Source organism: Gracilinanus agilis, chromosome 2 (assembly GCF_016433145.1).
Source record: "Gracilinanus agilis isolate LMUSP501 chromosome 2, AgileGrace, whole genome shotgun sequence".
Taxonomy (NCBI): Eukaryota; Metazoa; Chordata; class Mammalia; order Didelphimorphia; family Didelphidae; genus Gracilinanus; species Gracilinanus agilis.
Genome location: NC_058131.1, coordinates 671,190,295 through 671,206,705, shown reverse-complemented (window position 1 = coordinate 671,206,705; position 16,411 = coordinate 671,190,295). Strand labels below are relative to the sequence as shown.

At 40.0% G+C, this 16,411-nt stretch overlaps 1 protein-coding gene across 7 annotated transcripts in view; it reads right to left on the bottom strand.

Annotated features, from left to right (window-relative positions):
- USP54 (ubiquitin specific peptidase 54) overlaps positions 1–16,411 on the bottom strand; it is an 82,828-nt gene that overhangs the window by 13,167 nt on the left and 53,250 nt on the right. For 6 of the 7 annotated variants that reach the window (XM_044659073.1, XM_044659074.1, XM_044659075.1 and 3 more), the window contains 5 exons: positions 15,513–15,744; positions 9,832–9,980; positions 6,770–6,925; positions 3,730–3,849; positions 2,573–2,780 (listed from right to left, as the gene is read on the bottom strand). In XM_044659073.1, coding sequence (XP_044515008.1) covers positions 2,573–2,780; positions 3,730–3,849; positions 6,770–6,925; positions 9,832–9,980; positions 15,513–15,744 — 865 coding nt within the window. The remainder of the gene's footprint in view (positions 1–2,572; positions 2,781–3,729; positions 3,850–6,769; positions 6,926–9,831; positions 9,981–15,512; positions 15,745–16,411) is intronic. The other variant, XM_044659078.1, reaches the window with a different exon arrangement.

The window sequence follows — 16,411 nt, the reverse complement described above, 5'->3', positions numbered from 1 at the left end:
ACAGCTGTTTATAGAGAGAGTTTTAAGATTTGCAAAGCACTTTCCATTTATTCTCTCCTTTGAACCTCAACAACTGTTTTTACAGATGATGAGAGTGAAGCAAAGAAAGGTAAAGTAACTTGCCTAGAGTCACACAACTATTGCTTATCTAGGGTAAGAATTGAATGCAGTTCTTCAGATTCCAAGGTCAGTACTCTACCCACTAAAGAAAAGCACCTCATCCAAAAAGAACACATGGACTCTACTGCTAAGTTAAGGGGAGATAGATCTTGGGTCAGGAGATTGAGAGGAAATCAACTATTTTATTTGTTTTTTTTTTCCTGATCATATCCAAACTAGATAGTATTATATATTGAAATTCATCTCCAAGGCAATTCATTAGATTCTTGGGATTTTTTCCAACTAATCATGGTTACTTAATTTTTCACTAATTATTTCCTTTATACTCTACTATATAATATAACATATAATATTGCTTTTGCTCTAAAAGCTCCACAACATAAGTAGTCAAAGACAACAGCAATCACTGAGATTAATCTACTGGTTTAGATGCTTCCTGGGACTAGTTTAGCTGTTTAGTACTGATCAACTACCTAACACCTTACTTAGCTGACTGTTTTGAAACTAAATTGCTAACATTTAAACCAAGTCCCTATGAAGTCTAATCAATGACCAAAATAAGGAAGTTCAAAAACAAAATAGAAGATCCCAGGTATAAGCAGAAGAGTCCAATGATAAGGCCTTAGACATGCACCATTAGAAATGGAACTCTCCTTTAAGTCTTAAAATAGTATTATACTTTCATACAAAAATCACTTGATTTATTTCTTGAAAATTTATGTCCCATTTCCATTTGAAGTTAACCTACAAGCTTACTCTTCTGCCCCTCCCCCCATTTAAAAAAATAACCCTTACTTCCATCTTAGAATCAATCAATACTGGGTATTGGTTCCAAGGCAAAAGAGTGGTAAGGGTGAGGCAATGGGCATTAAGTGACTTGCTCAAAGACACACAGCTAGTAAGTGTTTGAGGTCAGATTTGAATTCAGGACCTCCTGTCTCTGGGCCTGGCTCTCAATCCACTGAGCCATCTAGCTGGCCCCTCCAGCTTACCCTTTAAAAAAAATCCTATCTATTCCAAATAGTTCTGCATTCAGAACTACAGTTTTGACACCTAGAGGTGGTAAGAACCCTAACACTAAGGAAGCCCCTAAATGAAGTCTAATTCCCTTTCCTCAGAATTGAATCAGAATCTTAACAAAACACCCATTGCTGCTCTCTGTTTAATGGAGGATGGATAGCACTGAGATTCTAATAATAGATTCTGCTCTGATGGTATATATCTGTGTTGCCGAAGGTGTGGCACATGTGTCCTGCTATACTGCACTTGAGGACAATTTTCACGTGCTCCACCCCTCTGTCCAGCAGCCCAATGAGAGCACTTCCTCCCTCCATTGTCTGGGGTAATGTGGAGGGGTTACGGCAGCTTGAAGATGCAGTTTGGGCACGTGATCTCTAAAAGGTTTACCAACACCAGTATACATCCACAGAAAAATTCCTTAGAAAGCAGTTACCCAAGAACAGAGGCACATACATCATTAGGGCTATAAAAATCATTTAAGTGTATAAGTGTAGGGATGGATTTCCTCAGGATGTTTGGGTAGGTGGTCTGGGAGCTAAGCTGTACTTTTCCAGTTTTCTAGAACAATCTTTGAAGAAGAGAGTAATAGTTGCCTAACAGCTTAAAGTTTTGCCTTAGTGACTTATAATCATAAACTATGGTGAGCTCATCTACTTGTGAGTATATATTACTAAAAGATTCTTGGCAAAAAGTTTCAAAATAGTGCCAAAAGCAGAAGTCCTGCTTCTCTGGCTATAGAATAGGGCAATAGCACCATTTCTGGGTTATCTTTAGCATGCTGATTTCCTAGCCTCAAAATATTTGACCACTAACAATTTCTGGCCTTGGAAGAATTTCCCAGGACCAGATGCATACTGAATACAATGCTGCAGCAAGGCTGACCCATGAATTTTCTCAGTGTCAGTCCCCAGAGTCATCTGTCCCTACTTATCTAGGACAGAGAGCTGCAGAAAAATCTTGTGTTCAGAGAAGAATACCTGTTTTTGGATTGTGAACCTTGACTGTTTAATGAAAGAGGCTCAAACTAGCTGAACTTCTATCATTCATGTACTCATAGACTGAATTACTGTCACCAAACAAAGTTTGTCTTTAAATGTTAGCTTCTTCTAATAGATTCAATTTTACTATTTTTTTTTTTAATTTTTAGTTCTCTTCCAGTTTTAGGGAGAAAGATAAAGGTAATCTTTGCTGTGAATTCTCTTTCCATTTTTTAACAACAAGTTTACAACTTTCATAAGACTCTCCACTTTTCTCTCTAAGTATGATGTAGAAAGTGGCATTTAGTTGGTGAAGAGAAGATTTTGCTGTTAATTCTTCTCTCTCCTTCCCAATTTACCAATTCAGAGAGAGAGAAAGCTCTCTCTCTCTAGAGCACCCCAAAGTAGTGACCTCCCCTGATGTCCACGGGCTATCATGACTTTCCAGGCACTACCTTGTTGGCTGAGGGAGAGAGCCCCCCAACGACGGCGGTGGTGGTGGTGGTGGTGGTGGTGGTGGTGTTGGCGGCGGCGGCAGTTGCTGTTGCTGCATGCGATCCTGGAGGCTCCGTGCTTTTCGGATACAGATTTGTAACTTCTTATCAACTAGGGTTCTGCTGTGCGTGCTAGAGCTGGCACCATGCAGGGCAAGTCTTAGTTTAGCTAAAATGCAAAACAAAAACAAAAACAAAAACAAAAAAAACACACAGCAGAAACAGAACACACATACACACACACACGCACACACAAAGAATAAAATTGAACCAAAAATGAGCAATGAAATGCAGTAACTTAAAAGATGCAGCAAGAACACAAGACATGGAACATGCAAAGGCTGCTGAAGTGAGGGAGCTGGCTAGCCCTGCCTAGAAGACATCTTGCATCAAGCCAAGGGGTTCACAGAGGGAATTCAGGCCAATTATAGAAATTCATTTATAAGAAATGCTGGTCACCTTATTTCCCACAGGTAATTTCTATGGCCCTCCCAACATGGCTGGCAGATTAAATTGGTCATTGCACCCCAGCCCAACTCCTATCTTCTAACTGGAAAAAGTTAGGAAAATAAGGACCATCATGAGACATGCAAATACACCTGCCTCTTATTACAGGACTTAGCTAAGGGTCATACCTAAAAATCACTTGCTAATGATAAGTTCTGGGATTCTCCAAAGCTCATGCTTCAACCCCTGCCAGTGCTCAGGAATCAGAAAGAAGGAGGAAGGAGAAAAGTACATACTCCTGTGAAAAGTTATAGGCCCAGAGTCACAGCCTGTTTACTCTGTCTCAAGAGAAGGTTGCCTTCCTGCTGATTCCTGTCTGTCCCATTCCTTGATTAATAAGGAGGCAGAGAGTGGGTTGTCCCAAGTCAGATATGGTCTTGAACCAGGGGACAGAGGGGATTCCAGCCACCTGTGGGCTATTGCTGAATTCCCTCTAGGTGTTCCCCAGAGAGCCCTTGTGTGTTCCCATTTGAAGGCCCAGACACCAGAGGGGCAGCAGAAGCCAGGAGGGCTGCTGCCAAGCCAAACAAGCAACAGCAGCAATGGCAACAACAGCAGTGACAAGAGCTGCAATTCAAAAGCGCAACAGCTGCAAGGAGTTAGTTACTTACAAATTGCTTCGTTACAGAGAGCCAAAGCTGCAGCACAGTCCCCTCTCTGCTCACGACGCAGTGCCTCCTCCAACACCAAGTCAGCCTCATGGGTGGACCTCTCAGAGCGGTCACGCCTCCCTGCAAGGGCCAGCACTTGATGCAAATGGGAGTAGATGAGAAGTACTTCCATACAGCTGCCCACTACAACCAGACAGCCCAGAGGCAGTCTTTGGGACAGGGGCAGAGGCAGCTAACTCTGGCACCCAGACCTTCCCAAATGTAGAAAGAAGGTCCATAGTGCCAATCACCATCTATCCTGAGGTTATGAGTTCTTGATAATCCCTGCCTGTAGAAAGCATAGAATGGTATCTCTAGTAGCACAAAGAACAGGATTCTATTTTTAAATAGAAAAAAAAATACATAAAGATGTAATTCTTCATTTGCTAGGGTGGAAGAACATCTCTGCTAGAGGAGGGAAAAAGGCAGCTACTAACTTACTGATTTTCTAACAGTTCCACAGGTTACTACTGTTAGAAACAACTGCCATGGCCAGATGTCTTCCTTCCTCACACATCTGGTTAGGCCATGAATGGCCTCAAAATTCTCCAGCAGCTGTCTCCTCTGACAGATTTAAATTTAACAGCTGCCTGGAAGCTCCTTGAGGTCAAGGAGTGTTTCGTTTCTGTCTCTTTATCCCTTTATGGCCAGCATAGTGCCAGACACAAACTATCTGCATAAATGTCTGTTAAACAAATCCCTGATGTGTGGTTAATAATGCTATAAAAAACTTCAACAACAGAAATACCTACATTGAAGGAGTGTTTTACTGTTTACAAGAGAGACAGACAAGGCAAGTATCTTTACTTCCATTTTCCATAAGGGAAAACTCAAGTTCAAAGTGCCAAAGTTACCCAGTTAAAAAATGTCAGAGCAGGGACAAGGGCCTCATTGGTCTAGAGCCCATCTGGTCTTCTCACCATGACAGCATAGTTCTTCAGCACTGAGGCAGTTAGCTTTTCTTATGTGGGGCTTCTCTTAGAACCACTTCTTTGTCTATATCCTGTGTTCCACCATAACCTTCCTTTCCTACTTTGACCCCATAATCCCACCCTACTGCTAATATCGAAGTTCTCTTATCCTGAGTTGGAGCTTAGCTTTGGAATCCTCATGGACTAATTCTTAATACAAATCTTGCCTCCAAGCACATGGTCTGGCATAGTTGCTAGGTTTTGACACTGCTTGTATTTTGATCTTGTTTCCTATTGAGTTCTAGGAACAACAATATTTTTCAAAGGCTTTTTTCCCCCCCCTTCTTCTCCCGGTCTCTTCCCAAACATAGACATACATTTTCATCAATGATTATGGGGAAAAGGCTCTTCATAAAAAAGATTTTTCACAGAAAATAAAGTTACATCTAAATGAAAGAGGTGGACATTGGGTTATCACTGGCTGATTCTTGTGCAAGGAATCACATCAATTTGTTGTTGGTCCTCTCCTACTTATAACCATGATTTACTTACAAACTCTAATGTGAACTGAAGCTAACTGAATTATCTCAAAGAAAACTGGAACCATATCTCTTTGCAAGCTTTGTGGTCTTTTTCGATATTAATTCATGCCCAACTCGACATTATTTGGACTTGGGAAACCAGCTTTTTTTTTTATTTGTTTCTAGATTCAAGTAAGAAAGAAAAGGTATCTGAGTCACTTTACAGTTTTCCCATTTCTTTCAAGTTGAAGATAGAGGACAAAGATTCCTAGGAATATTTCCTATGTCCTTAAGTTCTTTCTCCCTGATTTTGAAATGTCCTAGAGGAATTGAGGAGATAGCAAAAATATTAAATTTGGTTCCTGAGAGAACTCAGACTTCTGATACTTCTTTTGTCCTAAACTTTGAGTAATCCTGTAACACACAATCATTTGAAATTTCCAATACTTATCTATACACTCAGATACATGAGTAAGCTTATAAAGTGTCAGTTGATAAGATTCCCAGACATTATAAACAGAGGTAGATAAGGTGGTATTATTACTATGCATCACCTCTTCCAGAATTCTCTTAGTCACCCAGGCATCTCTCTTTCAGGTGTGGAGGCAACGAGAGAAGACTAAAAGTGAAATATGGTCAGTAGACTCTTGACATTTCTTTGGTATGCAGGCCAACTAGCTGATGGAAAAGTGAGGAAAATGAAGGTCTCTTTTCAAAAGGAGAGTGAATCTGGGAATGTGGTGCTACTACTGTGAATTAGAAAGAAAGTATAATAGACACACCTAAAAATGGGAGTTATCAAGGGCAACAGAGTTAATTCAAACATATGTAGAGAAACATGCTTATTGACCCAGGAAATATAAGGGGAAAAGTGCCTTCAAATCTGGATGAGATGCAAAGAGGGGTTAAGATTGTCTAGAATGGGCCATGCCCCCCCAGTAAGACAGGAAAGGAGGACTTCATGAAAATATGGTCACAAAGAAAGCACACAACACTATTTATAAAGTATATCTTAATTTGGTTCTCAGATGTAACAAGAATGTGTAGCCTATTTTAAAGAAAGAAAAAGGGAGGCCAAAGTGATCTACCTATGTTATTCCAGGCCTGAAGCCTTTCCAAACCTATGTGCATCTTCCTTTAAATAACTCCTCAAGCCTGTATGTTGTTACTAAAAGTTAGTCTCCCCAAAGTTTATAGACAATGAGACAAAGTAAGCAAGTATGACACAAGTGGCTTTCCAAAAATCTTCAGACTAAATGGGAAGAACAAGAATAGTTTGTGGGCATGGCTTGGCACCATACTAAATGCTTTCCACTCTATCTTCCCAATATCATTCATTTTTCTATTACTCAATTTTAGGACTTATGCCAAGTTACATTCTGTATTTCTAAATAGGCATGAAGAATTCTCTATCGTCAAAAGTCACCCCCACTTTTTCCAACTAGATATTTGTCCTATATCCCAGGGACACTCTCTGCATCAACAAGTTAGTCATATTCCTGTTTGACCATTTCAGAAAGCTGAAATTCAGATATTCAGACCATTTTTCTCTCTCTGTCCAAGAGTTACCCTGATGCTGAAGTTCATCCAGGTCCATGAAGCGGCTGGGGTGGGGGTTGAACCCTCGAGCTGCCTCCAATTCCTTCTCCTGCTTTCTTCGAAGTTCCTGTTCATGGGCCCTCCGAGTCACTTCTTCCTGGAGTTCATCCAGCTCACTTTTGGAGGCTGAGGACAACTCCCCATCTATGAGACAAAGGACAAAACTCCACCATTACGGATTCAGTCATAGCCTGGATTCTATTCAATCCATAGTCAAGGTAGAAGAGCCTTATAATGGTGGCACAAAGTTCAGGGTGCAGCTTGGGCCCAAGTACTAAGAGGTGTGCTTTTCCTGACTCTATCATTGAATTAAGGGGAAACTTGGGGCAAGACCCTTCACCTCTACCTAGAGTTCCCCTTCTCCTTCATGACAATGAAAACTCAATTACAAAAGAGTTCATGGATGACCAGACAGAAAGTGGCACAAATCCTGAGGGGAGGGGATGGAAAAGTCAGTGAAAAGGAAAAGTAGATTGCTGTAGGAGGAGCAAGGATGGTAACAGAACAGTCCTTGTGCCAGATGCCAGGCTACTAAAGGAGGCACCTGAAGCATTGCAGTCCACTTCCCTCTCCCTCCCCCACCAGATTTCTTAAGCTCAGGATTTTGAGAGTCACTTGGTAGAGCACAAGGCCTAGAGAACAGTGAAATGAAAAGCTGTTGGCTGTTCTGGAACACAGAAGAAAGAGATAAGACGTTTACATATTTCTGGAGGAAATGCAAATAAAGCAGAGAACCTAAATGAATGCTTTCATTAGGAAACACAAGCCAACACTGAGAGGGATGCCTTTTCTTAGGGTCTCCTCTATTTATTACCACTTATTACTTGCCCTAGAGTCAAGGAAATCCAGAGACACCTGCTCCTACTCTGCCTTGTTGCCTGGGTCAGGTGTCAGCTCCCTAGAGCAATGTCAAAAATGCCCTTAGTACTTAGCTTCATGAACTATTACTATCACATTCCCCATCTGCATTGCTGGTGATAGCTGTCCTGAAGAGGCTAGTGATCAAAGCAATGCCCTATCCCCCCTCAGTATTCAGTGGCTGGGATAGCCTTTCTTCCCACTTTGCCCCCACTCCCTTTCCAAGGGACAGCTGAAGGACAGTAGACATTCGATCTCCCTCCTGTGATATACGAGGTAGAGAGGTTAGTGCGGTTTGAATCTTTAATGACTTCAAATTTCAAGTGCTAAACACACACAAAGACTACCTTGAAGGATTATTTAAGAAATTTTTTTAATACTGATGTTTCTTATTAAAATTCAACATCATTACTACCTGAAGTTATATGTCACTCTAGTTGATTTTCAAACTTCATAAAAACTTTTATCAGCTACTCAGTGACCGAAAGGATTGAATTTGTAATTCTAGCCTTAAGAATTTTTTAAAGAACAAGGTTTGAAAGCATTCTCAACAGTTTTGATGTGATTCTACAAGAGAAAGTCTGATGGAAATAAATCAGGTTAACTGAGATGACCAAGCAAGAGGATCTCCTCTACCCATCCAGTGTTTAAGGGTTCATTCAGAAACTTGCACACAAAATACAGAATGGCAAGGTGCCTCATCTTGTCAAAGCTAAACATTAATTTTTTTAAATTCATAAAACTAAGTGAGTGTAAAAGAAATTTAAATAATTAAAGCTTTCAAATGCTTAAAAAATAAGTTTGTATCATTTATGCTTCTGAAGTTATTAAAACTTTAAAGTACACTCAAAATTTTGAGATCTCCAGCATTAGAAATCATGCTGAATCTGGAGTCAGCAAATCCAGGTCTCAAAATCCTGCTCCAAACATCATTCGAAGAGTGCTGAGGCAAAACTCACTACCCTCTCTGAACCTCAGTTTAAAGGATTTTGCAAATTCTAAAAAACTATGGTAATTCCAGTCAGTCTTATTGTTTAAAAAAAGACCAGAAAACAAACAAACAAATAAATATTTGAGGGCCAGAGCTTCTACACAGTCTATAGAATGGCAGCCCTTTCACCTATCAGATATTTCTTATCTATCTTATCTATCAGATAGTCCCTTAGCTAACAATTTTATACTTTGTTCTCAAGTACCTTCCTATATATGGCATTTCTTGCTCTTGGTGACATGGATAAATTTAGCCTAAGTTTAATGCTACCCACACCAAGAAGACCATAAAGATGAGAAAAGCGTTACTCATAAAATCTTCCTTCCTGAAGCCTGGAACTGTAGGACAGTTGAGACCTCGGTTTTTAACCACTACCAAGTAAAGAAGTGAATACCCTGCCAAATTATCACTTAACCATACACAAAAATTAAAGGATTCTATTTCCATTAAATCCCCAGGGTTAGTTCTCCACTTAAATGAAACCTGCTCAGAATGAGTTCAGGAGATCAAATAAGACACCTCATTTTCACCCCCACTCCCTGCCACTACACACTCTCAGGCCCTTGTGCCTGAGGCCTGAAATCCCACTTAGAGGGATCCCATATCTTTTTGGCTTTTACATCCGCTGAAATTCAATCTCTCCTTAGAAAGATAAAACTTTGTCCTATTATTAGTTACTTATTTAAAGTTAGTGAGTTTCTGATGCTTTCTTGAGAAATTATTTTGATAAAGAGAACGTTATGACACAGAGTCATTAAGAAGGAGAAATGGTATGGGGCCCCTCAGGGAACACGGGGGCCCTCAGGGAACATGGGGGTCTCAAGGTTGTCCTGCCAATTTCATGGTTTGACCTGTGGCCTGTATTGCTGCCAGCTACCCTTTACAGCTATTGAAATTAATCCTGATATAAACTACAGGGAGAGAGGGGTCTCCTCTGAACTGCCAACTCAGGTCTCCAAACTAAAACTTGTTTCCTACTGTATGTTAGCACAGTAGCAGCTTCAGAGATTTACCCAGCTATGTCATGGCCTAAGAGAGGGAAATATACATCAAAGAGAGGCCAAATGAGATGCTTCCACATTTATGTCCTACTGACAGGCTAATTCTCAATTATTACTTCATTTTCAAGCCTCCATGGGCCTGGATGAAAAGACTCAAATATGTGTCCCTAACAAACCTGTGCTCTTGTCCTTCCATGGGTGGGGCTGGTTCCTTGTCCAACTACTTTTGGATGAGACTGATTCTGCCTCCATGATGCTGCTGCTGCTGTGTGACTTTGGGATCTGATGCCAGGTAGGGATCAACCCAGGTGTTCTCTTCAAATTTGTATCCCTTCAAAAGAAAACACAGGGTCCAGTGTAAGTATTAGAAATGAAGAGACCAAGCCTTTAAGATTTATTTCCCAAGAAGATGGAAGCCAACACCATAAAAAGTGCTACAGAAATAACACCCCAAATGGGAACGTTAAGTCATATCCCATGTCTCCTCTTGTTGACTTTTTCCCCGACTCTCAACATACATACCTGGATATGTTCCCATTTTCTTCCCCACAAGTTTTAGTTCCAACTTTACCACCTAGTTGTATGGTTTGGGGCTGGTTCCTTTACTCTCTAGCCTTTGTTTTTATTCAGCTAAAAAACAGGGGGTGGACAAAATAAAATGATCTCAAATCCCTGCTACATTCTCTTGGGATCAAAGTATGGAGCTTTCTGAATCTAGGAAAGAGAGTTAAAATGCTATCTTGATCTACTTGCTGCCATTATAGAAACAAGAGATAATGTGGCATATAATGGCAAGAGCACAATCAGAAAGACAGGTTCAAATCTCAATTCTGACACCATCTGAGTAATCCTGAGAAAATTACTTAACTTCTTTATGCCTCAGACAACTCCCTGGGATTTATTGAATGGGCTTTGATTCACAGTGATTGAGAGAGCATACATTTAGAGCTGGAAGGAACCTCAAAGGTCATATAGTTCAACTTCTGTATTTTATAGATGAGGAAACTGAGGCCCAGAGAGGCTAAGTGACTTATCCAAGGTCACATGAGCAATAAGCAACAGAAGTGGGATTGAAACTCAGATCCAAAGAAACTTTAAACACCAGAAGCTTTTCACTCTAGGAAAATTACAGAGCAATTAATATAGAACAGGCAATATATAGACAGTGCAATCATATTACATTATAAATATCTTGAGGGCCCAATTACTTCACAAACACTGTTTATGAAATATTGACAGTGAAAAACTGGATATGACTTAGCACTTAATCCTGATGCTCAAAAGGGCAATCTGGGGGTCTTCTAAGAGAAGTCCACTGAGGAGGGGCTTAGGATCAGTTCTGGAGCTAGAAGGAAGCTCAGAAGTCAGAATCCAACTTCCCTTACAGAGGAAGAAGGGAATTAAAGTTTATAAAGGTGAGAAGGCTCAGCTCCCTGTAGTGGTCAATTGACACAGATCTTATTGGCTACAAATCCAGCCCTTTCCCCGCACCACTTCAGCAAAGGTGGGAGGGGCTGGACTGTGCCAGTGTCCAATTCTTTTTTGCATATCATTCAACAAAAGTATTCAGAGTAATGAAAACAGCCCCAGTTGAGGAACCAAGAGATCTCAGTGTGAGGCCCCACTTTACCACCAGCTGGCTCACAGCAGCAGCTCTTAGGCCCATCTTATTTCTTTGTAAAATGAGGGGATTAGACGAGATGATCATTATGTTCCCCATCAGCTCTGAAATGTGATGATTCTACAAATAGCAGTGACTACCATCATTCTGTGGAGTGAGATGCATTTGAACTATGTAGTACAAGGCCTTCAGTGTTTCCATACTTCTCCCATACCCTTTTTCTCTCAGCTGAGGGCTTTTCTATTTATCATCCTGAAAAAAATTATAATAACTTTCAATTTAATTTCAATTTAAGCTCCCTCTCTTCTTTCCCTTCATCTTAAAACCCCTTGATATCATCTCCCACTCACTTTTTATTTCCTGAGTATATGACAAAGAGGTGGTCCTTCTTTGTAAAAGCCCTTCTATAAGTACATTTGATTCCATACATATCTCTCTTCTCTAGCAGTTTGCATTCTCAGTTGCAAAATCCCCACTTCTCACCCTGGCCTCGAATCTTCAACCTCTTCCTATTAACTGGCTTCTTCTGTATTTCCTTCAAATATGCTCAAGCTATCATCCTCTATCTCTTTATCTCTACTTGTTGTTTCTTCTCCTTCTCACTTATTCCTCAAGTGTTTACAATTTAATTTGGTTTCTGGTCTCATCAATTAACTGAAACTGTTTTCTCCAAAATTACCAATGATCTTTATCTTTTAAAAACAATCTAAATACAAAGTTTGTTGATTTAAAAAAAATTTAACATCTCCCATTTAACAGAAATACATTTTCTCTCTTCCCACCTCCCCATTACCCTACTGAAGGAAGGAAAAAAGAAAAGCAAAATCCTTGCAATAAATAAGTGCAGTAAAGTGAAGCTAATTCCCATATTGGCCTTGTCCAAAAAACAGATCCGCTATCTGCAGCCTGAATCTATGACTGTTAGGAGATGTATAATATGTTTCTTTATGAAACTACTGGAATTAAGACTAGTCACCATATTGATCAGAATTCTTAAGTCTTCCAAAGTTGTCTTTAAAACGTTGTCATTATTGGATAATTTTTTCCCTGGTTTTGCTCATTTCATTCTGCATTGGTTCATACAAGTCTTCCCTAGGTTTCTCTGAAACCATTCCCCTTTATCATTTCTTCTATTATATTCATATACCATTGATATTCAGCAATTCCTTTCCCCTCAAAATAACTGATGAACACTCCCTTAGTTTGCAGCTCTTTGTAAAAAAAAAAGAGCTACTATAAAACATTTGTGGATAAGTGGGTTTTTTCCCTTTTTTTGGTCTCTTTACTATACTGGCCTACCGGTGGCATTTCTAGGTCAAAGCATATACAGAGTTTAGCAACTTTTTGGACATGGTTCCAAACTGCTTTCCACAATGGCTAACCTACTCCACAGCTCCACCAACAGTGCAATAATGTTCCTGTTTTCCCAAAGCCCCTTCAACATGTCATTTTGATGAGTGCGAGGTGGTACCACAGATTTGCTCTAATTTGCATTTCTTTAATTATTAGTCTTTTGGAGAATTTTTTCATGTGGTCATTGATAGTTTAGAATTTTTCTTCTGAAAAAACTTCCTATTCACATACTTTGACATTTATCAATTGGGAAATGGTTCTTATTCTTTATAAATTTCAGTCAGATCCTTATAAATTTGGAAAATGAGACCTTTATCAGAGAAACTTGCTGCAAAGACTTATAAGACCCAAAAAAACCCTTACGTTCTGTCTTAGAATCAATACTGAGTATTGGTTCCAAGGCTAAAGAGCTATAAGGGCTAGACAACTGAGTGACTTGCCCAGGGTCACACAGTTAGGAAGTCCATGGGATCAAATTTGAACCCAGGATCCCCTGTGTCTTAATGTCTGATGCTCAATCCACTGCTCCTAGTTGCTCCTTTTTTCTCAACTACCTTCCTACCTCCTAATTTTAAGTGAACTTGTTTCCTATGATTTCTTAATTGTCAAATCTGATGGTGCTCTTCAATTCTTATCCTTCTCTACCTATCTGCTACATTTGATATTGTTAACAACCTCTTCTTGCCTTCCTCTAGTTCTCCTCCTTGCAATTTAACTGCTCCTTCTCAGTCTTCTTTGATGGTCAAATGTTCAGTTCTAGGCTTTCTTCTTTTTCCCCTCTACATTCTTAACTCTTTTTTTTAAACTTTATCAATTCTCAAGAGCTAAATTATCATCTCTATGTAAATGACTTCCTTATCTTTAGATCCACCCTCAGGCTTTACCCTGAGCATCAGTTGGAAATAGTCCCAGAGACACCTTAAACTCCATATGCCCAGAACTGAACTCTGCCTTTCTCCTTCCAAACTTCTATCCTATTTCTATCCTATTCTATTTCTATCCAAGGCACCACCACAGTCTTCCAAATCCATCATCTCTGCACTGTCCTCAGTTATTCATAGTTGCCTAATCTATGGAACCCATTCCACACACTGGGGTCAGTCATTTCCCTCAAGCATAGATCTTTCCATGTCATAATCCCTTCCTCAACCCATTTCAATGGCTTCCCTTTGGCTCTTGATTGAAATATAAACTTCTCCTAAAGCTCTATACAGCCTGGTTCCAATTCATCTTCCCTTGAGGACAGAATTCTTTGCCTCCCACCCCACATGTAATCCTGAAAACGGAGTTCTTGCAGCTAACACTGCCATCTCCTACCTTTGTGCCTTTGCATTAGCAGTTGCATATGCCTGATACGCATTCCCTCTTTACCTTCACCATCACAGAGTACCTTTCTTCCTTTAAGACACAGCTCAAGTGCCATCTTCTATATAAAGCTTTTCCTGATTGCTGTTAGTGCCATCCCCCCAAATCACCTTATATTACAAACACACACATATATATATATAACCCTATTTATTCACTTTATGCTGCTTGTCCTTGTCTTTTATTTATTTATTTTTTTACTTTTTTTTTTAAACCCTTAACTTCTGTGTATTGGCTCCTGGATGGAAGAGTGGTAAGGGTGGGCAATGGGGGTCAAGTGATTTGCCCAGGGTCACACAGCTGGGAAGTGTCTGAGGCCGGCTTTGAACCTAGGACCTCCCATCTCTAGGGCTGACTCTCAATCCACTGAGCTACCCAGCTGCCCCCAGCTGCATGTCCTTGTACTTGCTATTTCCTCCATTAGAAGTATAGTATACCTGCCCCTTCTTTTTTTTTATATTATATTATTTATTCAGCTCTTCCCTCCCCTCCCTACACCATAGAAGGCATCATCTAACATATTTTTTTTGTGTTTCCATTTCTCCATTCATACCCTGGAAGAGAACATTCACAAGTTATTTTTCAAATATTAAATCTGCAGCTGTATATAATGTTCTCTGATTCTACTCTTCATTATCTCATGTAATTCTTTCCAAGTTTTAAAAAAACTAATCTGCTCATCGTTTTTTATAACATAGTAGTATTCTATGACAGTCATATACAACAATTTATTTAGCCATTTTCCAATTGATGGACATCTCCTTGACTTCCAGTTCTTTGCCACCACAAAGAGAGCTGTTATAAATATTTTGGAACATACAGGTTCTTTTCCTTTTTCCCTGATTTCCTTATTTTATTACTTTGATAATCAAATATGATCAATTACATGGATAGTTTTCCTTATATGAAACCATCACAGCAATCCCTTCTAAGTGGCATGGTTACTGTCATGGTCCTGTTATTTCTAGCACCAAGCTCAGGGCCTGGATTCCAGTAGGAACTTAATCCTGGACTGATTAATGTCTCCTCTATAATGGGAGATAGATAAGCTTTAAGGCTGGGCAAAGCATGTTACCAATATTATTTCATTTTATCCTTATGATCTGGAAAGCAGGTCCTATTATTATCTCTCTGTTACAGAAGAGGAAACTGAAGCAGAGGTACATTCAAAGCTAGTAAGTGTCTAGAACAGGATCTGAACTCAAATCTTCCTGACCCCCCTCCCTGTCACTTCACTGCCTCTGAGATCCCAGATCCAGAACTAGGTGAACCAAATGATAAATGGGCTTTAGAGACTCTCCTTCATTCATTTAACAAGTCATATCTGACAATTCCAAACTTGGCTTTTGCATAGTCTCCTACTTTTCAGACCTTTGTCCAACAGAGGGAGCTACTTCTACACAAATTGGCCAAATGATTTGTACTAGCATTGTCATTCCTAAAGCCTGCCCTGACATCATCCACTCCTTGGCAGAGATCTCTCCACATTGCCCTATGATGGTCGATGCCCCCCTTGCACAGTACCTGTAGGTTCCAGAGCTCTCTGACAGAGTTGCATCCAGACTGACAGGGCTGTTACTGTTTCTCTCACTGCTCTCATAGCCAGATTCCATTCTCTGGATTAGTCGAGGATGTTGATCCATAATGTGAATGCCAGGACGGGGTAGGCCCCAGTTCTTGTGCCTTAGCTTTGGTTCACTGGCTTTGGGGTCATATGTAGTTGGTTTGTTCACTTCATTTGATGAAAACTCTTTAGCTAACCAAACCAAAGAAGAAAATGGGACAAAATGGGTGGATTTAGTGCTACTTAGTTAATATTCAGACACTTCTGAGCACCTACTACCTATAATCAGAAAGAGAGCCAACTCATAGCTCTTTTGTATTATCACCATCTCCACAGTTATTGTGGGCACATGCACTACTCATTAATACAATTTCATAATCAAAAAGAAGTCATATCTAGGGATAATAATATACTTTGCTTCTAAGGGCACCATCATTTTCCCAGTTATCTAGTGACAAAGGTGTCATTGCTGACTCCTCATTCTCTCCCACCTGATGCAGGCCCTTACCTCACACTCAAGACTACTACAATAGCCTGCTATAACTGTTGGTCTCTATACCTCAAGTCTTACCCCACTCCAATCTATCTTCTTCTCAGCTGTTAAACCGGTAAGACTGAACATGTCACTCCCTCTATTTAATAAACTTCAGTGGTTCCCTAATACTTCCAGGATCAAACATTAAATCTATGAAATCCTTTTAAAGAATTTTTTTAAACCCTTACCTTCTGACTTAGAATCAATACTGTGTATTGGTTCCAAGGCAAAAAGAGTAGTAAGGTCTAGGCAATGGGAGTTAAGGGATTTGCCCAGGGTCACACAGATAGGAAGTATCTGAGGCCAGATTTGAACCTAGGACCT